This window comes from Callorhinchus milii, unplaced genomic scaffold, assembly GCF_018977255.1.
Source record: "Callorhinchus milii isolate IMCB2004 unplaced genomic scaffold, IMCB_Cmil_1.0 Scaffold12, whole genome shotgun sequence".
NCBI lineage: Eukaryota > Metazoa > Chordata > Chondrichthyes > Chimaeriformes > Callorhinchidae > Callorhinchus > Callorhinchus milii.
In genome coordinates this window covers 11,734,020-11,759,461 of record NW_024704753.1, presented here as the reverse complement: position 1 = coordinate 11,759,461, position 25,442 = coordinate 11,734,020, and the positions used below count along the sequence as shown (strand labels likewise).

General features: G+C 45.4%; 2 protein-coding genes across 3 annotated transcripts; both read right to left on the bottom strand.

The window, feature by feature from the left end:
* Positions 1-2,739: 2,739 nt before the first annotated feature.
* Positions 2,740-10,623, bottom strand: LOC103176613. 2 transcript variants are annotated; one of them, XM_007890262.2, is made up of 7 exons: positions 10,541-10,623; positions 7,465-7,553; positions 6,401-6,531; positions 5,521-5,648; positions 5,179-5,238; positions 4,339-4,528; positions 2,740-2,978 (listed from the first exon to the last, which is right to left on the bottom strand). In XM_007890262.2, exons 2-7 carry the CDS (start codon positions 7,493-7,495, stop codon positions 2,868-2,870), a joined length of 651 nt encoding a protein of 216 aa, XP_007888453.1. In that variant the 5' UTR covers positions 7,496-7,553; positions 10,541-10,623; the 3' UTR covers positions 2,740-2,867. The 2 variants fall into 2 exon arrangements, with proteins under 2 accessions (XP_007888453.1, XP_042195600.1); XM_042339666.1 differs by lacking the exon at positions 10,541-10,623 and adding an exon at positions 10,390-10,526.
* A 4,448-nt stretch (positions 10,624-15,071) lies between these two features.
* On the bottom strand, positions 15,072-25,114 carry LOC103176787. Its single transcript, XM_042339694.1, has 4 exons — positions 23,638-25,114; positions 22,859-22,969; positions 19,393-19,851; positions 15,072-19,186 (listed from the first exon to the last, which is right to left on the bottom strand). Exons 1-4 carry the CDS (start codon positions 25,112-25,114, stop codon positions 17,844-17,846), a joined length of 3,390 nt encoding a protein of 1,129 aa, XP_042195628.1. The 3' UTR covers positions 15,072-17,843.
* Between the last annotated feature and the right edge of the window lie 328 nt (positions 25,115-25,442).

Sequence of the window (25,442 nt, the reverse complement as noted above, 5' to 3'; positions counted from 1 at the left end):
TTCAAATGCCCATAAAAGAATGTGCATCAGGTGCTCATGGTCACTATTTTACAACCTGATGACAATAAAGGTCAAAGGCTCTGACTCTTAATGAGTACTATTCAGAGGTTGGTTCTTCATGCACTTTTACATTAACTTTGTTACAAATGGCTGCTAGCTTGTATAGTTTAAGTGGGATTAATGTTTCTTATCTCATAGTTGTGTTTGTTGATATTTATTGTGTCATTTAAGATTTAATACTGAGGGTTATGGATTTGATTGAAACTACAATAAAATTCCATTGAGCTAATTTAACTGTATTTTCTCGAGCTTTCTGTATAAATCAAAGGAGGGAATACACAAATATGTTCAGCCTAGGTCACAGAGGTGTAAAATAAATCTCTGATTGACTGAAGCTTCCCGATTTGCTTTAATTTAAATAGCACTTGGTAGTACCTGTCGTCGTAGAAGAACTCATCAGTCAAGTTACACCTAGTTATAGGGACTTGCATTCATTAGTGAGGATTAAACACAGGCCACACAGTACACTCTGCAAAGGAGAGCGAACCATATCGTTGGTGTACATTTAAGGATAATAGAACCATCTTACCGTCAACTGATGAGGAAACTGAGTCTTGGGGAAACACTGCTGGAAGGTGATACCTGGAGTCTGAGTTTGTGAAAACATGTTTTTTTGCAAAAGGGATTAAGAGATATGGGGATAAGGCAGGGGTATGTTATTAGCTGGAGTTAGATTAGAAGATCAGCCATGATTCAATGGCAGGGCAGGCTTGAAGGGCCGAATGGCCTACTCCTGCTCCTACACGTTATGTTGTTATGTTTGTACATCCAGCACCTGGAATCCACCTTGATTAGGTTCCAGAGATGCAAGCAGCTGCTGTTTAAACTCCATACCTCCCATTTATGAAACCATCACTCAACGGGAAGGAATGTGTGGCCAAGCTGTGGACAAGAAGATGGTGGCAATGCTCTCACACATTTCATGCAGAGATACTTTGCGCACTGGGATACTCGCAGGGAGTTCCTGTTACCTACTGTCCACCTGGTAAGGGATCAAACCCGCACTTGTCGGATGTCGAACAACCAACTAATGACTATTCTGCTTGGGGGGAGTTAAGTGGGGTGTCCTTGGAGCTTAACTGGCTCCAAAGTGACATGCTTAGCAACAGAATGTCAGAATCAAGCCAGTACTCTGCGGTGGTCTCGTTAGTCTGGTTCCTGAGCCAGACAGGTCCGCAGTATTCCAGGGCACTGCTGATGACAGCACAGCCAGCCTGGCTCATCGACAGCACTTGGAAGAGCAGACCAGTCTCTGGGTTTCATCCCATCAGCTCCTGTTAACCCTGCGAGCCAAAGCCCTAATGATTGGGTCCTAGTTGGACAAGCAGTGTGAAAAGTTGCCAGAAAGCGATATCAAGACTATATGGTTTTAACTGGTTAGATCCAGCAATTACCCCAACGCACCTCTGGGATCCCCAAACCTTTGCTCTTGCAAACCTGTGCCTAATACTTTCCGGAATTAGATAAGCAGGATGCTTTCCTCCAGGGAGAGAGTGCGCGTTCCATTCCAACAATCTACCTCTGGAATTTTCATGTGTAGATTGGATGCATGGAATTCTCACTTTGGTTTGGATACTCTTGAGCATGCTGATGGGTTTCCGCATTTGTTGGACGCCCGGCTAACCCCCAAAAATTCCTACAGAAGCTGGCTGCAAAATGAATACTTATACAATATATATAGAAATTAAATTTTGTTCAGCAAATGCCAACACCTCCTTCCACTGTCTTTCTGTCAGCTGAGGAGAGATGCAAAGTCATTAGATAGACTTCCGTGCCTAAGCTATGACTGCGTCCTGAGCTCTAGGGCTACTGTTGTGTTGTATATTGGCTGTAGCGTGATTGTTAAAGCAGAGCAGAAATTAATCTTCATGAAGTCCTACAGAAGATAGATTAATTTACATAAAGATTAATTTGGCCTATTCAGTTGCACTCTTGCCTCTGGGGCAGTGGGTTCAACATGAACAGCAAAATTACATTTATATAGCGCCTTTCACATCAGGAGGACATCCCAAGGCGCTGCGCAATCAATACAACTTGTATTTGCAGGCAAGGCAGTGTCCCAGAGTGCTTGACAGTGGCAGAGCACGAGCTGAGTGGGATCTGACCGTAAGCACGTTTGAACAGGAAGGTTTTCATCTGAAGATGGAGAAGGAGGGGGCAAAGCAGATGGACAGAGGAAGAGTGTTCCAAAGTTTCGGAGCATCGTGGCTAAAAGCGCGGCCGGCGATGGTGGAACGGAGGGCACGAGGGACAAGCAGGAGGCCGGAGCCAGTTGAGTGGAGGCAGTGGGCAGTGGTTGAGAGAGTAAGCAGGTTGGAGACTTAGGGAGGTGCCAGGGCATGAAGGAATTTGAAGATGAGTGTGATCAAGCCTCTTCTTGAGACTTTGAGCTCACAGTGTAGGCTGAAACTCCATTGCAGCTTTCAGGAGAGCTGTTTTGTTGGAAGATGCCATCTTTGAATGAGAACTTAAACCGAGGTCGTGTTTGTTCAGATGTGCATTTCATGACTTGAAAAGAGAAGGGAGTCTCTCCCAATGTCCTGACTCCCAGAGAAAATTGGTCATTTATTCATGGCTATTTGTGGGACAAATTGTTGCTGTGTACAAATTGGCTGCTACATTTGCCTACAAATACACAGTCACTACATTTGACAGCAATTCCTTGCAAAGCGCTTTGAGATGTTTCAACCTTTTAGGCGCTGAATCAAACAAAGATTATTATTGATATAAATAAAACACCATCACCAGCTCCCGGGTTCCTATCTGCTGAGCGAAAGATGATAGAAGACTGGTGGTGGGCCTGAGGCCTACTTGAGTGTGCAGCTCCAGTTGATGGGGTTATACTGAAGCAGCTCACGTTCTCTCAGCGAGTCCAGGGACTTCGCTAACTTCTTCTCCTTCCACTGAATTTCCATCAACTGAGGGGAGAGAGTGAGACACAAAGAGAGCCTTAGACAAAAGACCTTGTTCACCCAGTACATAGTCAGCTGAGCTGTGGCTCAGGCCTCTCTCTCTGACAGTCAGCCACCGGCAGCACTCTGAGCTCCATGGTGCTGAAAGAGTCGGCTTGGATAATCTGCAGAAACAACAGCCTGTGTGTGAGCGCTATGTATATGAAGCCCCTCAGGGAATGTGGGCCATCACTATGCTCTGCACTAACTAGGAAAGAAGGCTGGCAAGGTGAGATAATTAAATATTCCAGCAATTATTGTATCCGAGAGTTTGGATACAGGAGACAGAATACAGGCACTACTACACAGGAAGAGGCCATTTCACCCACTGTATTAATGTTGGTGTTTGTTCTCTAATGAAGCCATCCATCCCAATTCGCAGCTTGTCCTCGCACTCCCTTCCTCTGCACATGCTTATCTAATTACAGAGAAAGGGTAAGCTTTTTAATATTTGATATCCTTATTTTGAAATCCCATTTGCCCTTAGTCGCTCTTTGTACCCACTGCACCAACTGGAGTCATTTACGTTTCTGCCTGCAATTCCCTTTACTTCTCTATTCCAGTGAATGTTTTATTCTTAAGGCTACATTACGTCCACTCCTTATTCTTTTCCCATACACATTGATTTTACTGCATGGATAAGGGCTGAGCTCAGCTCCACCGAGAAATAGATGGCCACTTCCTGTCAAACTGTGAAACACTTCTACATTTAGCAGAACAGCTGTGCACAGGAAAACAGTGGCAATGCTGTTGCACATTTCACGCTAAGCTGAGTTGCCCACCGGGAAGCTCACAAGGAGTTTCTGGTACCTACTATCCACCTAGTGAGGGCTCAAACCTGCGCCTGTCATATGTCAAATGACCAACTAGTGAATATCCTCTTTGTTCGGGGGAGATAAAGCAGAATCTCCTCGGAGACAAACTGGTTCCAAGGTGACATGTTTGGATACTCTTAAGCAAGGTGATGGGTTTCCACATGTGTCAAGATACCCGGTTGACCAAAAAAATGGACAGAGAGACACTGACTGACAGACACTGATTAACAGAGGGACGTGGACAGAGGGACACTGACTGACTTTTGATGTGATTATCTCATGCCAGCGGAAACCCATCACTGTGTTTCACATCCAAACCTAAACTGTTGACTGAGAGCTCCACATGTGCATGGAAATTTCCCTTTGTTTGGAATGGAACATACATTCCATCTCACTGACCGAGCCATCCACTCATTAAACTTATCCCAGAAAATAATTGGTGCAGGTTGGCAAGAACCAATGCTTATGGAGCCCTGTGGTGTGTTGAAAAGCCTCTTCACGGCGTGTCTCACCCTCTTGTTCTCGTCCCGGAATGCCTGGAGGAAGCGTGCGCGGATGACCTGCTTCTCGCGGTCCCGCAGGAGCTCCTGCCTCTGTGCCTCGCTGGCGGCTTCTCCCTCCCGGATACGATCGATCAGGGCATGGCGCTGCCCCTCCCAGCGCTGGCTCATCTGCCATTTCAGCAGCTGACGGATCTCGTACCTGGCAACCCAGAGAGAGAGAGATTCCATCAGATCAGTGTCGGCTCAGTCAGGAATGCTCTCGATTCTGAGTCAGTAGGTTGTGGGTTCAAGCCCCTCGCTGGGATTTGACGCTCCAGTCAAGACTGACACTCCAACAATGTTTCAGATTAAACATTAAAAAACATTAAAGATCCAACGACATTATTAGGAAAGAGAAAGGGAGTTACTCCCAGTGTCCTGGCCAATAATTCTTAATTGATCATTCACTATATAGTTAGTTGTGGGAGCTTGTTATGAATATCTTGGCTGTTTTTGCTTGTAAACACAATTGATGGGGAAAAATGTGAGTTTTTTTAGTCACTGGACTCGGTGAAGCTTCAGACTGCAACTGGAGACTGAACCAACACTCACCTGCACACACGGACACTCATCTGCACAAATGGACACTCACCTGCACAAACGGACACTCACATGCATGTAGTCACCTACACACTCACCAGCACAAAGCACACTCACCTGTACACACTCAAACTCACCTGTTCACCAGTACATACTTACACTTATCTGATCACTGACATTTATGTGCACACGCACAGACACACACCTGCTCATACTTACTTGTGTAGACCATCTCAGTGCAGAGCCTGCACAATGAGCCTGTTCTCTTACCTATATTCCTCCTTCTCGGCCACAGACCCATAAAATGGCCGTTGCCATCCCTGGTGATACCTACACAATAAAACAACAGTGAAGCTTGTGTCTGATATCAGTCCTTTTAGACCTCCACTGGAGGTCTCTACTATAATCCCATTCCCCTGCTCTCTCTTCATCATGTCTGTGCTGGTGCTCGCTCCCTCACTGGAATTCTCTACTGGAATCCCATTCTCTGCTCTATCCCCAATGTGTCTGACCCCACCCCCAGCTCCTGGAGCTCTCTACTCTAATCCCATTCCTGTTTGTCTCCGATCTACTTTGCAAGGTTGAAATCCCACTATGTGGCACCTTCCCTACCTGTTATACTCTTTCTGCTGCATCACCGTGACTCTCTGCTGGTTGTGATGATGAGCTGAGAGGGTTTCCAGACTGACTGTTCGTCGCTTTACACCAGGTGGGTGTAGAGGATTAATATGTGGGCCGCACTGTAACAGAAATCACAGATCAGCTACTGCTATACTCACTGACCAGCCACCTTGTACACGCAATCACCATGTGCACACTAACCAGTCACCGTGTACACACAATCACCATGTACTCACTGACCAGTCACCGTGTACACACAATCACCATGTACACACTAACCAGTCATCATGTACACACAATTACCGTGTACTTACTGACCAGTCACCATGTGCACACCATCAACAAGTACACACTGATCAATCACCCTGTAAGCACAACCATCATGTACATACTGACCAGTCACCGTGTACACACAACAACAACAACAAGATTACATTTGTATAGCGCCTTTCACATCGGGAGGACGTCCCACACACTGACCAATCCTTAATGAGCAAGGCTCAGATCCCTTGTCAGCAAGGTTGAAATCCAATTTTACCCCATCACACATGCCCCTCAATCCCATTCCACACCAAAACTACATCCAGCTCCCTCTTCACATGACCCCATCAGCTGCCTCCACCCCTTTCCCGGCAAAAATTCTCCCTCTGTGTAAATTTCAACGTCTCCCCTCGCTGCCTCCTGTAATGCCCTTGTGATTGATGCTTTGAGCAGACAGTAAGTTATTTAGGATAGAGAATACTTCAATAAGATCCTTCTCCAGATGACTCTTTCCCAGTTTGAACATTCCTGGCATCCGGCCTCCTCTCCTCACACCCAACCCTCCAATTAACTCATCTTCACCGTTTCAGGCTCTTGGGCAGCTGTGTACCTGGCTGACAGAGAGCGGCACGGTGGCCTGGCTCACTTTGGGCAGGAACAAGGGTGTGACAGTGAAGATGCGCTGGGCAACACGGGCTCTGCTGCTCCTGCCCACTGGGGAGCACTGCAATGATTTTTGTCCTGGTTAAAGGAAAAAAAAGACATTTGGGAAATTTCCTTCAACGGCCTAATTAAAACTTGGGGAAAGGTTAAACACAGTTAGACTGCATCAGTATTAACTCTCAAAGTGTCTGCCACAGTTAGTGTTGGAGACAATGCTGCAATACTCAGAGTGAATGACTTTTCATTGTTGCAGATCTACAGCTTCAGTTAGGGGGAGGGGGCTCTCACTTTCTAAGGGGGAGAGGTGGGTGGTTTAGCATCCTGGGGGGATGGGGGAGAAGCTTATTCAACAAATTATTCAGCGCATAGGAGGAAGACAGCAAAGTTTCCAATTTCAAACCAAAGATGTAAAATATAGGTGAGACGTTGAAATTATAATAATAATCTTTGCATTTGATATAGTGCCTTTCACATCAGCAAAATGTTTCAAGGAGCTTCATAAGTTATACTGTAAGGTGTAATGGCTGTATTTTGTAGGAGCCAATTTGCAGGGAGCAATGTCCCACAAATAGCCATTAAATGATGACCAATTTTATCTGAGGGATTGTCAATCTCAACACCAGGAGAAATTCCCTATTTTTGAGTAGTGCCATGGGATCTTTAACTTCTACCTGAAAGGGCAGACACAACCTTAGTATAATGTCTCATCTGAAGGATGGCTGAGAGTGAAAATACAGATATGCTAAACAACAAATTACATTTGTATAGTGCCTTTCAATGCCTCGTCGGGAGGATGTCCCAAGGCACTGGACAGTTAGAGATTTGCACCTGAGCTGGGGGTTAGAAACAGGAGGGATGGAGGGCAGGGATTGTAGGGGTAGGAGGGTGACCGAAGGTATGGTCAAAGAGGATGGTACTGAGATAGGCCTTGAAGGAGGTGGGGGAGGGAGGGTTAAAGCATCTAAACTGAGTTTCACATCTGATTTTCCTGGTATGATGTCTCCAACTTACCCACACTCCTACTTTGATTCGGAAATGACATTGTCTGGGCTCTTTGTTCTTGGATTGTGCTGATATGGGAGCAGGGATCCCTCCAAAACCTGTGTGCAAAGTGATTATTTTACTCCATAACCCAATGAAGAGAAGCACGCTCTATCTGGAGCCTTGCTGTAGGAGTGACTCTTTCAAAACCCATCTCTCCCTATCTTCCTGCAACCCCATCCTCTTCATCTTCAAAATTCCATCCAATTCACTCTAATTCAATTGACAGGTTTTAAAATGGAGATCAATATATACTTGAGAAGTAAAGCTATTTAAAGGATATGGAGCAAAGGCAGGGAAAAGGAATCAAATTTCACAATATCACAAGATTAATTTGGATAAAGAAAGCCCTTCGGCCCAGGGGTTAGAGTACAAGAGTAGGGAAGTCTTACTGCAATTGTATAGGGCCTTGGTGAAACCGCACCTGGAATATTGTGTGCAGTTTTGGTCTCCTTCTCTAAGAAAGGATATACTCATTTAGAAGGGAGGCAACGTAGGTTCACTAGGTTGGTTCCTGGGATGAGGGAGTTGACCTACAAGGAGAGGTTGAGTAGACTAGGTCTATATTCTTTAGAATATAGAATTAGAGGTGATCTTATAGAAATCTATAAGATTCTTAAGCGTCTTGACAGAGTAGATAGTGTGAGACAGTTTCCCCTGGTTGGAGAATCTAAAACTAGGGGTCATAGTCTCAGGATTAAAGGTCAGCCTTTTAGAACTGAAAAACATTTCTTCACTCAGAGGGCAGTGAATTTATGGAATTCTCTACCCCAGAAGGCTGTGGGTGCTCAGTCCTTGAACATATTCAAGACTGAGATCGTAGATTTTTAAAAACTAAAGGGATTAAGGGATATGGGGTTAGGGCAGGTAAATGGAATTAGGTTAGAAGATCAGTCATGATCTTATTAAATGGGGGGGCAGGCTCGAGGGGCCGAATGACCTACTCCTGTTTCTATTTCTTATGTCTTCTGAACACTCATCCTACCATTCTCCTAGCACAACAACAAGCTGCTTTTTTTTAATGAGTCCCATTGTCCTGGCCTCAACTATCCTCCTGATAATCTGTTCCATTTGTAAATTCTCTTCTGGGTAAAGGAAAACTTCCTGGTGTGTGTCCTGAAATTACCCTTTACAAATCTAACCTGTGTCCTCCTGTTCTACTGCCCTGGTGCACCTTAAAATATTATTATTATTATTGATCTGGGTTTACTTTTTTAATCCCATTTAAAATGTTACACACCTCTCCTTTGAGAGGTCTCCTTTTAAGACTGAAAGTCTGCTATGTTCTAATAAACTGGCAGAGCAGGCTCAGTGGATGGAATAGGCTCCTCCTGACCCGAGGTCCTTAATTATAGCTGGGTAGGGTTTCACTCACTTGTACAAAGATCACAGATGGAGATGTGGCTGGTTTAGCAGTATGGGGGCACTGGAGCTTCAAGCAACGCTGTAGTGAAATGCATCGCCACGTAGTGGAGCGAAGAGTCAGCTACTTGAAATAACTAGATAAACCCTAATCCTCCCCTTACAATACATTTTGTAACAATAGATATTTTATATCCAGACATTTCTGAGTCTCAAAAAATCTGTAGAGATTTTTTTTAGTCAGGCAGTTGTCTGACACACGCGGAAACCTATCACCAGGCTTAAGAGTAACCAAGCCAAGCTGAGAATTCTATGCATCCCACCTACACATGGAAATCTCAGAGATAGGTCGTTGGAATGGAATGCACTCTCTCCCTGGAGCGACACATACTGCTTACCTAACTCCGGAAAGCATTAGGTGCAGATTGGAAAGAGCCAAGGCTTCGGGCCCCCCAGAGTGTATGTTGGAGTGACTGCTGGAGTCTAAGCAGCTAAATCTGCATAGCTTGCCATTGATAGTACTGCCTGACAAGTTTTTCCGCTACTTGTCCAACTAGGACCACCCTACCTGTTAGGACTCTCGCTTGCAGGGTTAATGGGAGCTGAATGGGATGACTCCTGCCCCAGTGCCTGGGGGGGGGGGCAGTAGTGGGGGGGGGCAGTAGTGGGGGGGGGCAGTAGTGGGGGGGGGGGGGCAGTAGTGGGGGGGGGGCAGTAGTGGGTGGGGGGGGAGGCAGTGGGGGGGGGAGGCAGTGGGGGGGGGAGGGCAGTGGGGGGGGGAGGCAGTGGGGGGGGGGAGGCAGTGGGGGGGGGAGGCAGTGGGGGGGGGGCAGTAGTGGGGGGTGGGGGGGGGGCAGTGGGGGGGGGGGGCAGTGGGGGGGGGGGTGGGGGGGCGTGTGGGGGGGCAGTGGGGGGCGGGGGGGTGGGGGGGGGGGGGGGGGGGGGGCGTGGGGGGGGGTGTGGGGGGCAGTGTGGGGGGGTGTGGGGGGCGGTGGGGGGGGGGTGTGGGGGGCGGTGGGGGGGGTGGGGGCGTGGGGGGGGTGTGGGGGCAGGTGGGGGGGGTGTGGGGGGGGGGGGGGGGGGGGGGGGGCGGTGGGGGGGGGGGTGGGGCAGTGGGGGGGTGTGGGGGGTGGGGGGCAGTGGGGGGGGGGTGGGGGGCAGTGGGGGGTGTGGGGGCAGTGGGTTTCAAATGAGCCAAAGCCGAATCTGACGCCACATTTCTCAATTGATTTTTCCTATAATAAAACGCGCTCCAAACAGACCCGTAAATCACAGCCCTGAAGCCGCTCCCGCACTCCCCCCCCCCCCCCCCGCACCCCCCCCCCCCCCCGCACCTCCGCACTCCCCCCCCCGCACTCCCCCCCGCACCCTCCGCACCCCCGCACTCCCCCCCCCCGCACCCCCCGCACTCCCCCCCCCCGCACCCCCCGCACTCCCCCCCCCCCGCACCCCCCGCACTCCCCCCCCCCGCACTCCCCCCCCCCCCGCACCCTCCGCACCCCCCGCACTCCCCCCCCCCCCCCCCGCACTCACTGAGGATGCAGTGCAGGGGTCAGTCAGGAGGAAAACCATCGGCTGAGGTGCGGAATCCTCAGCGATCCGCCTCCAAAATGCAGTTTGAAGGACACTTTGTGCCGAGTTTGGGGGAAGGTTTGCGGAGTTTGGGGGAAGGTTTGGTACTCACTGTGTTGTGCCACGTGATGTGCCGCTGTCTGGGAGACAGGGAAAGTGACACTGAGAGTGACATTAGGGGGAGACACAGATCAGAGCCACAGACACACACACAGACACACAGACAGACAGACAGACAGACACAGACAGACAGACAGACAGACAGACACAGACAGACAGACACAGACACACAGACAGACAGACAGACAGACACACAGACAGACAGACACAGACAGACAGACACAGACAGACAGACACACACAGACAGACACACACAGACAGACAGACACACAGACAGACAGACAGACACACAGACAGACAGACAGACAGACAGACACACACAGACAGACAGACACACACAGACATACAGACACACACGCACACAGACAGACAGAGACAGACAGACACACAAGTCAGACACACACAGACAGACATACACACACAGAGACATACACACAGACAGACAGAGCGAGCAGGAAGCAGCAGGGACACCCAGGCCAGAGAAAAGAAATATTTGGTTTATTATATCGACAAAACATAAAAAATGTATATTTTGTTTGCTTGTGTATCTGCTGTAAAATAACATGAGAAGCAGCTGAGAGATTAAAGTGAATCTTGAATAATTATAGTGCTTTAGCTGTGCAAAATGTACTATACAGAAATATCATTGGCAATGCATTCATTCCATTTAATTTATCCTGGTATTTTTTCTGGTCAGCCGTGTGGCTGACACAGGCGGCGACCCATCACATTGCTTAAGAGTATCCCAATCAAACAGAATTCCAGGCATCCCACCTTTACATGGAAATTCCTGAGATATTTATTAGAATGGAATGTGCACTCTCTCCCTGGAGGGACTCATCCTGCTTATCTAACTCCGAAAAGCATTAGAGACAAGAGTGAAGGCTTAGGGACCCCAGAGCGAGCATTGAGGTAACTGCTGGAGTCTGACCATCAACTGCAGAGCTTGCCATTTATACTGGTCTACTTACGCAAAGTAATCCTTTCTAGGTGAATGTCCTTAATTACTAACGCTCAAGCCCAGACTGGCTCAAAGTATCCCTCTGCCCATTCTGGCATCCATGTACAGTGTACTGCTCTATCTTAGGAGTTCTGTAGCTTAGTGGTTAGTGTACTCACCTTGCAAGTGAGAGGACCCGGGTTTGATTGGCGAACCTTAAGCAAGTTTCCTTTCTCCAAATGCCTCTGTTCAACAAGCAGTAAGTAGGAACCTGGATGTTAGTCCATTGATAGATCACTTTCTAGGGGTAATGGTTTCTGCCAATGCGGTAAGCAAGTGGTCTGGTCTTCTCAGACATGCCCGACACCAGGTTACACTGCTCGCTACCTAGGAGTGGTCGTTGTGCGGGCAGCAGCTTCTACACTATAAACAAATTCATGCACGTTGGCGTTCACACTGTGTGAATGACCATCTGCAGATACGAAGGGCAATCATTACTGCTATATCACATTTCTGGCCACCATGTATAGCGTACTCCCTAGCCCACGCTGACAGGCATTTTCAATTTCCATTTGGAACACCATGAGACCACATTTTTGAGGATACAATCAGGAGCAAAAATAAAACAGATGAACCTTAATCCATCTATGATAATTTATGCAATAAAAATTGTGGACCTCAATTTATGTTAAAAAAAATAAAATATATTTTGGCCAACAGATTCCAATAGGACTTATGGGAAACTAGATCACGTTCAGATAAAAGGTTCACTTATTACATTTATCTTATTAAATATATTTTTCCAATCCATGAAATAGACCCCAGTCGTTTGTGCTAATTGTTGTTCAGATTAATCAGCATGGCTTTTGAGTATTGATCTGAGTGAATGTTCAGCTCCAGGATCTCAGTAAGCAATACAACAATAATAATAATAATCCTTGCATTTGATATAGCGCTTTTCATGTCGGGAGGACGTCCCAAAGCGCTTCACAGAACACATTGTAAAGTGAATTGATTGTATATTTGTGGGCGAACGCGGCAGCCAATTGCGCACAGCAATGTCCCACAAACAGTCGTAGATTGAAAATGACCAATTTAATTATTGTTTTTGGTTTTTGGAGGGATTATTATTAGGAGTGTGGAGTAAGGAAACTTGCCCAAGGTTTCGCCCTCTGCCTGGAATTGAACTCAGGGCTCTCACTTGCAAAGCGAGTGCTCTAACCACTGAGCTACAGGACTCCACAAGATACCGTCCAGCATGAAGGGTGCTATATAAATGCAAGTTGTTGTTGAGTGAACAGTAAAGTTAACCATGGAGACATGGCGGTGTCATAGCGGAAACCTGTCATTAAATGTTCACAACCAGTACCACAATCTTTATCATTTAAAGGTGCTGATGCAAACCCAATTCTTACAAAGCTCCCAAATAATTTAGGACTGGGCTTCTGTGAATCAGTAACCTCCACTGATGGAGGCAAGATCTCATAGGCAAAGTTACCTCAAAGTTATGCCTTTCACCCACACACATAAACACACAGCCATCACAACCACTTTTATATATGTCTTCAGTTGAAGAACACACAGACACAGGAACAGGAGTAGACCATTCAGCCCACTCTTCAACGTTTTATTAGAGCATGATTGACATGTAGCTTACTCTCATTTCCCCACTCTTTCACTCTCTTCCTGATACCTGCCCACCAAATATTCATCCATCTCTCTTAAATATTTCTAGCATCTGCAACCTTTTCATAGATTCATAGAATTTTACAGCACAGAAGAAGGCTATTTGGCCCATCGTGCCTGTGCTGCCTCTTTGAAAGAGCTACCAACTGATCCCACTCTTACACCATAGTCCTGCTGGAAGCAGATTCAATAATAGCTTTCCAAAGGGAATTGGATAGGTACTTAAAAAATGAAAAAAATTGCAGGACTATGGTGTAAGAGTGGAGGAGTGGGATTAATTGGTAGTTCAGACAACAACTATCTGAGTAAAAACAAATTCTCCTCATCTCTCTGGTTCGTTTGCAAATTACCTTAAATCTGTGTCCTCTGGTTACCGACCCACCCACCATCAGAAAGTTTCTCCCGATCTACTCCTCATAATTTTGAACACCTCAATTAAAATCTCCCTCAACATTTTCTGCTGTAAGGAGAATATTTCCAGCCTCTCTAGTTTCTTCACATATTTATAGTCCTTCATCCCCAGTATCATTCTTGTAAATCTCCTCTGACCCTCACCAACTCCATGACATCCTTCCCAAAGTGTTCTCCCCAGAATTGGACACAATACTCCAGCTGAGGCCTAACCAGTGATTTGTAAACGTTCAGCATAACTTCCTTGCTTTTATGCCTCTATTTATAAAAAAACAAGGATCCCATGAGCTTTTTTAACAGCTTTGACAACTTGCCCTACCACCTTCAAAGATTTGTGTATGTGAACCCCCAGGTCTTTGTTCCCCCTTTAAAATTGTACCATTTCTCTTATATTGCCTCTCCTCATTCCTCCTCTCAAAATGCATTACTTCCCACTTCTCCTCATCAAATTCCATCTGCCACTTGTCTGCCCATTTCACCAGCCTGTCTATGTCCTCCTGCAGTCTGCTACTGTCCTCTTCACTGTTTACTATGCTTCCAAGTAATGTGTCATCTGTGAACTTTAAAATGTTGCTCCTATATCCAAGTCCAGGTCATTAATATATATTAAAAAGAGCAGTGATCCCAATGTGAACCTTGAGGGACACCACTGTACACCTCCCTCCAGTCTGAAAATCAGCCATTCACCATTACCCGCTACTTTCCGTCTCCAGGCCAATTTTGGATCTATGCTGCTTCTGTTCCCTTAATCCCATGGGCTTCAATTTTGCTAACAAGTTTATTATATAGCACTTTGTCAAATTCTTTTGGAGTAGTAAATTCCACTTTTCCACCATCCTTTGTGTGAAGATTTGTTTCTGATTTCCCTCTTAACTGGTTCAGCTCTGATTTTAAGATGACGCCTCTTGTTCTGGATTCCCCTACTTGAAGGAAAAATTTCTCTCCATCTATCTTGTCAAATCCTTTTTCAGCACTTCAAACAGATCAACCTTCATTCACACATCAAGGGAATGTGACCTAAATTTGCTCAATCTCATATTTTAGCCCCTTCAGTCCAAATAAAGTGCTGTTAACTCTGTACCCACTCCAAGGCCAGTACGTCTTTCCCCTGATGTGGCACCCAAAACTGAATACAATATTCTTATCCCCTTTATACAATCATACAAAGGAGTCCTGTAGCTCAGTGGTTAGAGCACTCGCTTTGCAAGCGAGAGACCTGAATTCAATCCCAGGCAGAGGGTGAAACCTTGGGCAAGTTTCCTTACTCCACACAGAGCCTAATAATAATCCCTCCAAAACCAAAAACAATAATAAATTGGTCATTTTCAATCTACGACTATTTGTGGGACATTGCTGTGCGCAATTGGCTGCTGCGTTCACCCACAAATATACAGTCAATTCACTTTACAGTGTGTTCTATGAAAGCGCTTTGGGACGTCCTCACGACGTGAAAAGCGCTATATCAAATGCAAGGATTATTATTATTATTATTATTATTATACACATTACTCTTATACACCCAGTCCACGCACTCTTTATAATTACACCCACTTTCCCCTTCATCTATACATGTACTCATCTCTCACAAACTGACATACATACTTATAGAAAATAATATACACACTCTATTAATCACACACTGTATGAAAAGTATTAAACTCCATGGATTTTCTTAAGTCTCCCATTGCCTTGATCTAAATATATCAAACAATATCTTTATTGCACAAATGCCAGCTGGATTCAGGTTATGGAATGAAAAATACCAGTTATAGAGATTGTGAGTAGGTCTTTACTCTGTGCAAAGTGAACATTTTTCATAAGGGCCTCAGAACTAGTGTGTTATTCTAATAAGCTAAGTTTCCACTGATGTTAAGTTGGAGCTTTTTTTGGTCAGCATGGTGCTCGACGCACACGAAAATACATCAGCATGTTTCCGAGTATCCAAACCAGATTGAGAGTTCCTTGTCTGCCATGTACACATGGAAATTTCCGTGCCTAGAATGGAATACACACACTCTCCCTGGAGGGACACATCCTGGTTAACTAATTCCAGAGAGTATTAGATGCACGTTGGCAAGAGCCAAGGCTTGGAAACCCCAGAGCGCATTGGGGTAACTGCTGGAGTCTAACTAACAGTACCTCGCAACGCACATTCTGGGGTCTTCCAGTCTCGGCTGTCACTGAGTGTTCTGGCCACACTCCGCACAACACATACCTCACAGGTAAGCAAAAACCTGACCACCAAACATTCCTGAAGGCAAGCAGTGAACTGTGAGATAAAATATGCAATAAATGTTTTAGTTAGTTAGCAGTGTTAATTAAGGAATACCACAAATGTTTTCCCCATTGCCAATTGGAAATATTGTGAAAACATAAGATTCTCACAAAGGTTGATTGTTTTGGCTATATACATGTGGAGAAGGTGGAGTGTGGTTGATCCTCGTGTTAAGTTGCCTGACCAAGTTCAGGTTTTAGATAATCACATGCAAGTGCTGGAGTACTGCACTTCAGTCTTTGCTTGAAGCAGCTGATCAGCTCTCGGAGTGTTTTCTGTCTCTGTGAGCACCTCGTCTGTTGTAATAGTCTCTCCTTAAACCATCAAATACATCAGTTTGAGTCTGAAGTACTTCAACATGCTTATACATCCATTGCTGATGCAAATACTGTACACCCAGTCCAATCTTTTAAAAGTGTCATTGTGTATTCAAAGTTACGGTTCTCCAGAGGGTGCAATGGGAGTTCCAGACCACTGGATGGTGCTCAGACCCAACAACACTGGACGGAGATCAGTACTTAGAACAAATTTGATGGACAAGTCTACCAAAAGTGTGAAATATCCTGCTGTGTTTCAGAATCCAGTTAAGACCATCAGAATGCTGAACTTGTAGTAAAGCAAGTCTCTGGGACAGACAACAGGGAATATATTACTGTGCATCTGGTTCCTGTGTTGAGTTAAGCAAAGATGTGCCCATCAGGGCAATGGATAGATTGTCCCCTGCATTCCAACTATCCCTGTGTGTGCTCTGCTCTGCTTTCCAACCTCTCGTCAGCCACATTTTACTGACAATTGCCTGTAACATGAGAAAGGTTCACAGGGACAGAAATGAACTAATTTCAAAGCCTTTCAGCTCCCCTCCAGACACACCATCAGTGATCCAATATGGATAATAATAATATAATATTCCTTGAGTTTGATACAAGCGCTTTATCATGTCGTTGAGGCGCTTCAAAGCTCCAAGGATCAAACAACTTTGGAAACAATGGCATGTGAAATGCATAATTTTAGTGACTAATATCACATTTTGGACCCCATTAGGAAAAATGGAGGTATATTTATAGTTGACAAGACTTTGTTTTGCATATTGGTTTAAATTTCTTTATGCAGGAGTTTTTTATTTCTTTAGTTTAATGTATGTAGTTGAAGTACGTTATAGTAAATTTTCTATGACTAAATTTGTCACCTTCTGTTGCTGAGCAGAAGCCTCTTAATTCTTTCATTCAGCTGGCAGGAGATGGGTGAAGAATTCTGCTTTCAACGTTCTCTTCCAATGGGAGAAGCCAGATTAACTAGAAGGAGTTGGTCTTGCTTCCTCCATTGCGCAGGAGTTGGGTTGGGTGAGGTCAAGTTGGGTTGGGTGACAGAAAGAGTACACCTTCAGCATCAAATCCTCCTTCACCCAAATAATGTCAAAAAGATAATGGAAAAATAAAATGGTCTTTGAATAACAAGACATCTTCCATTTCCAGGCTCTTCAATACATTGTGATGTCAATGGTCCCAGTTCAGATATTCTTGGTTGACCATATGACAGAGTGGTGGCCAAGCAGAGATCCACTGAGTCCTTCTTAGCTACATAGAGAAACTCTCCAGCTGTTTTGATTCAATTCTCAAGAAGATAAAGTGCAGTGGAGTCTTATTGCAGTCAGTCAAAGTGAAACAAAGGAGGTCTTCCTCTTTAACAAAGGAGCTCTTCTTTTAAGACCATCTGATGGTGGTTCCGTAGTGGATTGGGAGGTACATTGCCAATGCATGGAAAAGAAAGGATGTGAACTGCTAGGAACACTCACATTGTTCTGGTGAGAGTACACTGAAGTGCAGAGTGAGTTGCTCCCCAACAAGAGATATGACTGGGTCAGGTTTAACACCCACAAGGAGTGTCCTTCTTTCATTCCCCTTATCTCTGTTATTTCCAGATTTCAATTATTTGAGTGGAAGGAGTTGGTCTCTAGAACCCAGAAACCAGAGTTGGATCCAAGGATTAGAGTTCAATCGTATCACTGGACATACTGAGGTCATCAATCACTCTTATTTCAATGAAGCTCTTCTGTGCCTCAATGTCAGGGACCTCTGCTTCCACTTTGATTTCAGGATTGTGTGATCTGGAGTTGTGCGAGAGGAGGTCCTCGCTGGCTGGATCAGCAGGGGGAACGCTCTCATTTGAGGACGGGTCACAGGCCCATGGGTTCCAATGGAGTCCAAGGGACATCTTGGATAAGGTGTCCAGGGAACTGCCCGAAGCTGTCCTCTGCAATCTACTGCCTGCTTGGCTGTATGTCAAAGGATCAGGCCCAACCTCCTGGACATTACTGATTGAGCTGCACCTGGCCATGCTGTACAGCAAGTCTGGATCGCTCGTCCGACGTTTGAAATCCGATGATATTAACGTGTCATTAGCCTGATCAATATGCTCTTTCAAGGAACAGGAGGAGTTCTTGACAGCTAGGTAGTTTGGGGAATAAAGACCAGAACTGTTAAACAGACTGTCTCGAACAATGTGTTCTCTGAATAGAGCATCATCTATACTTCTGCTGAGGTTGATAGGGGAGGGTGGACGCAAGTCAAAATCATTGAGAGACATCATGGATTCCTTCTCAATGCAGATGCTGGTGAATGAACGGCCCATCATGATGTTGTGAGATTTGGGCCCCAGCACTGGTATCCTGGGCCTGTAATCCAGAGAGGTGATTGACCCACTGGTGTAGAAGCTCTTGGTTTTTGCATTATTGCTTTCCTTCAATGATCTGAGAGCCATGCACTCTGGAGGGTTGTGTATCAGGTTCCTGGTAATGTCATTGTTGGTGGTTCTCTCTTGGGTCCCAGTTGACCAATCGTAGCAGTTGTTGGGGTAATCAGGCACCTCGGTCTTTCTGTACTGGCGGAAATATTGAACGATCTTGTTCCAGCAGGTGTGGTCAGGCCTCCCATTGGGCTGACAGAAGGCATAGGAGGCCACAAAGCTCATGGCAAAGCTCATGGCAAGTTCGAAACTACGATACCAGAACTGAAGGAACCACCAAGACCAGTAGAACAGCCCTCGCTCACCCACAATCTCGTACAGCCACAGAGTAGCATAGACTTGCAGTGCACAGCAAAGCAGCCCAAAGACACCACTGACGGCCATAATTCTGATGGAAATCAAAAGGCATCTCAATGACCTTTCCTGATGCTGGAGTTCAATGCTTTCTTCATTACAGATTGTAGTTTTCTGCATTTGCTCAATGGTGGCTTCAGAGCGCTTCTTGAGTTTACGGAATGCTAGAAAAAATGCTGCAATTAGCAGCGCCCCGTACGAAACTGAGAGGACATGAAGGACCATGTTCACTGCAGGGTTCACCAGGAAAATTAGAAGATCTCCACTTACTAGCAACAGCAAGTGGATGACCATGATGACTGTCAACAAGACTGGGCTCTGAATCTTTGCAGACAGTAACTCAAGCCTTCCCATCTTGAGCATCAGCAAGGTGAGGATGCCGAGGGTGGCGAGGAGAAGAGGGAACGTGATATTGTACAACACCAAACTAGCCGTTAAGGAAATTTGGAAGGTGCTGCCATATGGGTCAAGAAACAGGAACACAGCCTAAAGAGACCCAATGTAAATAAAAGGGCATTAGCTGCCATGAGGTAACCAAGGTCTGGAACGTAGAGAATAGAAGAGCCAATCAGATTAATAGCAGATATTAGCATGAGGATAACAAAGAGCAACCCTGCTCCATAGACATGCATCTCCCAGACAAAGCCCAACGTCCGCTTCATGTCATTCCATCCAGTGGAGGTTCTATTGGACACACACTTCCCCTCCCACGTACATGGCCGGGAGCGATATTCATCTTCACCCGAATGATTGGCAGTGGTTGGGCCTGGATTCCGGCCATGCACTGGCACAATCCGCTTCCACTCTGATCTGTATCCCGAGTCTGGAGATGATCTGCTGCCACCAGCTGAACTGTTGGATGCTCCCTTTGTGCTAACGTTTTTCTCACTGGTTCCTGCAAGAGATACAATAAGTGACACTTCAGTCGCTATCATCCCCGGCTCAGTTACAAAAGAACATAATAGTTTGCTAGGCGATAAAGATTAATGTCCATCCAGTTCGCCTTCCACCATCCTAGCAGTCACATGGACATATACTGACTGTATCCTGAGATATTATTTCACAACAGAAATTTAATTTGTACTTGAATGAATCAACACTGTTTCCATCGTCTCCCTAAAGATCCAGTTCCATTACTCGCTCCTGAAGTAGTGTTTCCGCAGATTTGTTCTGAATTTATCCCCACCCTCTTCAATTGCAGGCTGTGTCCTTTGGCTCTACTGTTCAGTACATAAAACAGCTTATCATGATCACATTTTCTAGTCTCTTTAGAATTTTAAAGGCCGTAATCATATCGCCCCTCAACCTTCTTTTCTCTAGCGTGAATATGTCCAGTTTACCTAATTGCTCTTCATAGTCCAGTCCCTCCATTCCCTCAATCAGTTGCCAGCATACTCATCTCTGGGTCAGCTGGTTGAGGGCTGGGAACCAATAACCTAAGCTGACATCCCAGGGCAAGTGGCACTTTGTCAGAGGTTCCGTCCTTTGGATGTTAAACCAAGGTCTTGTCTGCTTTTTCAGACAGACATCAGAAATCCTACAATTTTATTAGAAAAGAGAAGGGAGGGTTGGTAGCCTTTCTGTCAAGCTTTCTGCCCTTGCTCTTTGTAACACTATCCTGGGAGTCCCTCCGACTCACTCCTTTTCTCATCTTGTCTTGTTAAAGGTCCACTTCAAGATGTACATCTGCCTGGGCTTTTGGTTATCTTTCCCCTTTCCACTCAGCTCCAGCCCCCAGCTCGGGTACCAAGCCAGGACTGTTAACAACAACAATTTGTACATCGCCTTTCATGTCGGAAGGACATCCCAAGGCAATGGGCAGTCAAGGATTTTTACCCGAGCTGGGGGGGGTGTGATCAGAGGGGTGGATGGCAGAGGATAGGAGGTTGACTGAAGGAGCATTAAGCATCTTCCTGACGTTAAAGGCGCTGCATAAATGTCAATCTGTATTCTATTTTATCTGAGAAAGACAGAGACAAGGTTAAGGGTATGATTTCTCTCCCTCAGCAAAATTTAGGATTTCAGTCCAGTTTTTAACGCAGTCAATGGCTATTATTAGCACAGGCTTCCGCAGCCACCATCCTATTTATATCTCTGATAGGGTAACAACTGGACTGAAAATCTTTGACAGAAACATTCACATCTCAGAACTTTACACTGGATAAATTTCTCAGTTTATTGTTAGCCATCTTTGGACCTTTGCCGAGAGGATCCAGCATCACTGAATGTTAAACCAACACCACACCATCATGAGTTGTTTCACTGAACCGTGCTATACAGTGATGCGTTCAAGGAGACAGTTTTCACCTTTCAGCCTTTAGCTATAGCAACACAAACCAGACCTCAGAGAAGTCTCGTCCCGTGGAGAAACCAAATATTTTTCCCCCTAAAATAGGTTTTTTATAAATAATTATCAAATTTGATACCATGCCTGTAAACAAAGATGTTTTAATGTGTTTCACAGATGAATGCTGACAAGCATAGTCACTATGCAGATTAATATGCACACTGCAAAGACACAAAAATAGCTGTGACGTGAATGACCAATTGATTTGGAGAACTGTTGACCAGACACTAGGAGAAACTCCCTTCTCTTTTCCAATAGTGTTATTGAATTTTTAACATCTGCCTCAAAAGGCAGATGGGGTCTGAGTTTATTATCTCATCTGAAGAACAGAAACAGAGCGTAACCATCTTGTAATCAGTCAGTGAGCAGGAGAGCAGAGATGTGGATAAATGCACGTTATTCGGTCAGCATCAATGGGTAAATATATAGATAAATAACACGTTCTATTTCTGACACAGCGACTCTCTCTGTTCACACTTCAGTACATTTCAGATCACTACAATGTGGAATTTGCCAGATATACATTACAGAGAAAGCACACACTAGTTATTTATAATGTCACACTGTATGTGAGCAAGTTATTTATAACAGTGGGCTGCTTTTTACAAATGTATATCTCACCCTCACATCACACAGTGCCAGACTGGACTAGGACACTAACCTGATTTCAAAGGCTGAAAACAAATTGCAGAATAATCTTTTTGCAAACCCTATCGAGGTCTCTTTATAGGACTTTTGCTGCCTCCTCTGATTCCACAGTTCTCCCAAACTTGGTATAATCTACAATTTTGACTATCTTACACTGGAAATCCAGGTCATTAATATATATGAGGAACAGGAGGGCTTACAGTACAGACGCTTGAGACACCAGCTTAATACCTCCCCATTGTGACTTCTGCTTCCTTCCCTTCAGCTAATTCTGAATCCACGTCTGTGCTTTGCTCTTGATACCTCTGACCACAGCTTGTGGAGGAGTCTTTCATGTGATACTTTGTCAAACTCCTGTTGGAAGTCTAGATATACTATATCTTATGGCTTCTCATAGTCAACCTGTGCAGTCACCTCTTCATAAAAGGTCTAAGATTGGTCAGACAAGACCTACCCTTTCTGAACCCATGTTGGCTGTCAATTATTAACTTTTTTAATTTTGGTAATCTTCCACTTCCTTTCTGATGATTCACTGGAGCTGGTTGGTCGGCAGGTGAGACAGTCAGTGGCAAGGTTCACAGAGGACTGACTCGATTCCAACAAGAGACTCAAATAATAATAATAATAATGAGGGATTGCTCTTGAAATTGTTCCTATAATGTTATAACATCTCAGGTTGAGATAAAAGGTCAAGCTTGAAAGTCATAAATTGCCAAATGCAGATAGGATTATTGAAACCAATATAATCTATATATATATATATACAATATAACAGGTTCCAAACAATAGGAAACAGTGCCCTGAGGAAACTAAAATCCTTTGTCATATTTCACGGTTTGACCCTCAAAATGGCAAAAGCTTCAGATCTACAGATTAGCACAAACATATTTGAGAATCAGGTCCTCACCTGGCTGTCGGCTGGGTGTTATTGTTGCCATGGTTGTGTGATGGATCCCAGGTTTCCCGGTAGCAGCCACTATCCTAGAAGTGGCAGTCCCTTCGGAGGCCTGGGTAACACCTGCGGTAACCACACAGGTGAAAAAACAGATTACAGCCAGATATAAAACCCCCACATTTACAGCCAGATACAGAAACCCTAACTGGCTTCTTCTCTAACTGGAGTCCTGTAGCTCAGTAGTTAGAGCACTCACCTCACAAGCAAGTAACCTGGATTCAATTCAATCCATAAATTGATCAATTCAATTGTGAGACATTGCTGTGCGCAATTGGCTGCCGCATTTCGCCCACAAAATATACAGTCAATTCACTTTAGTATATTCTGTAAAGCGCTTTGAGACGTCTCAACAATGTGATAAGGTTCTATTTCAAATGTAAGGATTATTATTATTAATTATAAACCCTAAATGGCTTCTGTTTACTGTTTTAATAGTTACATTCCAGAACGTTGAAGGTCTGCTGCTTCAACTCAAGAATGGAATGAATAATGCTTAAAACCCTGCAACATTATAAGAAGAAGCAGAAGCATCTTTGCATTATAACCCTTCCCTTCCTGCCCATCCATCCACTCTGGTCTCAACCTGGCTCATTCGCTCTCACCTCTGGATCAGAAAGTTGTGGTTCAAGTCCCATTTGCCTTTGAGCTCATGGTCTAGGTATTTTCAAGTTTACTTAAGAGTGACATGTGTCCTGTTACCAGCTCCCTTGTCAAAGCTGGGGAAACCTCACCTCCATTGTCTGCAGGACCCTTTATTGTCTCCATATTGACCGTTAATGGCCGATTGGTTGTTGTGGTCTCCTCTGGTCTCAGAGTACTGGATGTTCCTTTCCTTTCCTCGGTCAAAGGTCTTTCAGTCACAAAGCCGTTGGGTTTATTTGACCCTTTTGTCGTCAGCCACACGGCAGGCGCTGTGGGCTGGGTCCACGTCATTCCCAGGGACAGGCCATTGGTTGTGTCCTGTCCTCTCACTTTCCCAGTGGATGTAGGCAGTGAGTAAACTGGCGTAGATGTTTGTCTCTGAGCACCAATTGCCGAGAAATAAGTTGAGCTTCCTACTTTAGCCGTATCGGTCACTTCCCGCCTGCCGCCTTTCATGGTTAAATGCTGCATCCTTGCTGTTGGTGAGATGGATACCATCTCAGTGGGGAAAGAGCCCCATGTCCCACGTTGGTCCGGTGTTCGATCATTGACCAGTGTGTATTTGTGCAGGAGCTGTATGGTAAGGGTGGCGTTGTCAGCAGGGTAGGTGTGAATGTCGTAGCCACTCTCTGGGGAGATGTAGGAATGAGTGCTTTGATGGGAGGATAAGTATCTGCTAACATCACTCAATGGAGACTTGGGAGGTTGTGGTGTAACCCCACCCTTCTTGCTCTCATTACCAACAGTGTTGATTTGTTGCGAGCCAGAATGTACCACCAGCTCCATAATATCACGCTGGGGTTGATGGTGGCTAACAGTCGCCATAGAAACTGTGACACCAAGTGGACCAATCTTCCCGGGAGGATGAAAGCTACTGGATTGGCCGACCACGAGCGACTGGTCTGTTGTGATTGGAGGAGACCCTGATTTTGCGACCAACAGTACTGCGGTTTGTACTGGCCTGAAGGTTGCCATGGAGATGTCCCGGCTCCCCTCGTTAACCATGAGGTGGGACCTGGTAAATGATGGAGGCTGGACATTAGTCGGAGCCTCTTCCTGCATGTGGACACTGGTGGACAGAGGGTGCTGTTGAGCAATGGCATTGTTAGGAGTGAAAGCGGGAGCCACGCCTTCAAGAAGGACTACGGGCCAGGGAGTGGGACGCTCAGTCCTTTGAGTGGTGAGCTTGTGACTTGGAGGATCTACTAGAGAACTTTGGGGAAAAGTATTGATGGTCAGCATTTCGTCTGCTTGAGCTTTACTGGGGAGACCAACCACAGGATGGCTGAGCTGTGTAGTGATGAATGGAGAGCTTGATGCATTCCTCAATATAAACTGTTCTGACATAAGAATCTCTCCCTCATCATCTGGGTCCTTCTGCTGGCCTGTCTCGTCGTCATCTTCTCCACTGAAATCAATGGCTGTGTCAATCGGCTCCACACCCCAGTGCTGAGGGAGCTCCAAATCCAACTCCGGGTATCTTACAGGCGTGAAGGTGCTGGTGTGAATGGTGCTGGAAGCGGTGAGGATTAAGAGGAACCTCCACATCATGTCTTGCTGCCCCATCTCAACACCAATCTTGAGTCACAATCAGCTTCCAAACAGCCAACTCTTACAGGTGGATTTCTATGATTTCCTGAATTAAACAGACCAGATATTAATAATAATGATTATATTCGGTACAATGCCTTTCACATCAGCGTCACCTCTTCATACATTCATAGTATGATATTAGGAATATCAGACATACCTCTATATAGTGTTATATTAGTGGTGATACCTCATCTTACCTAACTTATAAGGTACCTAACCTGCATCTAACACTTTCCAGAATTGGGTAACCAGGATGTGTCCCTCCAGGGAGAGAGTGCGCATTCCATTCTGACAATCTATC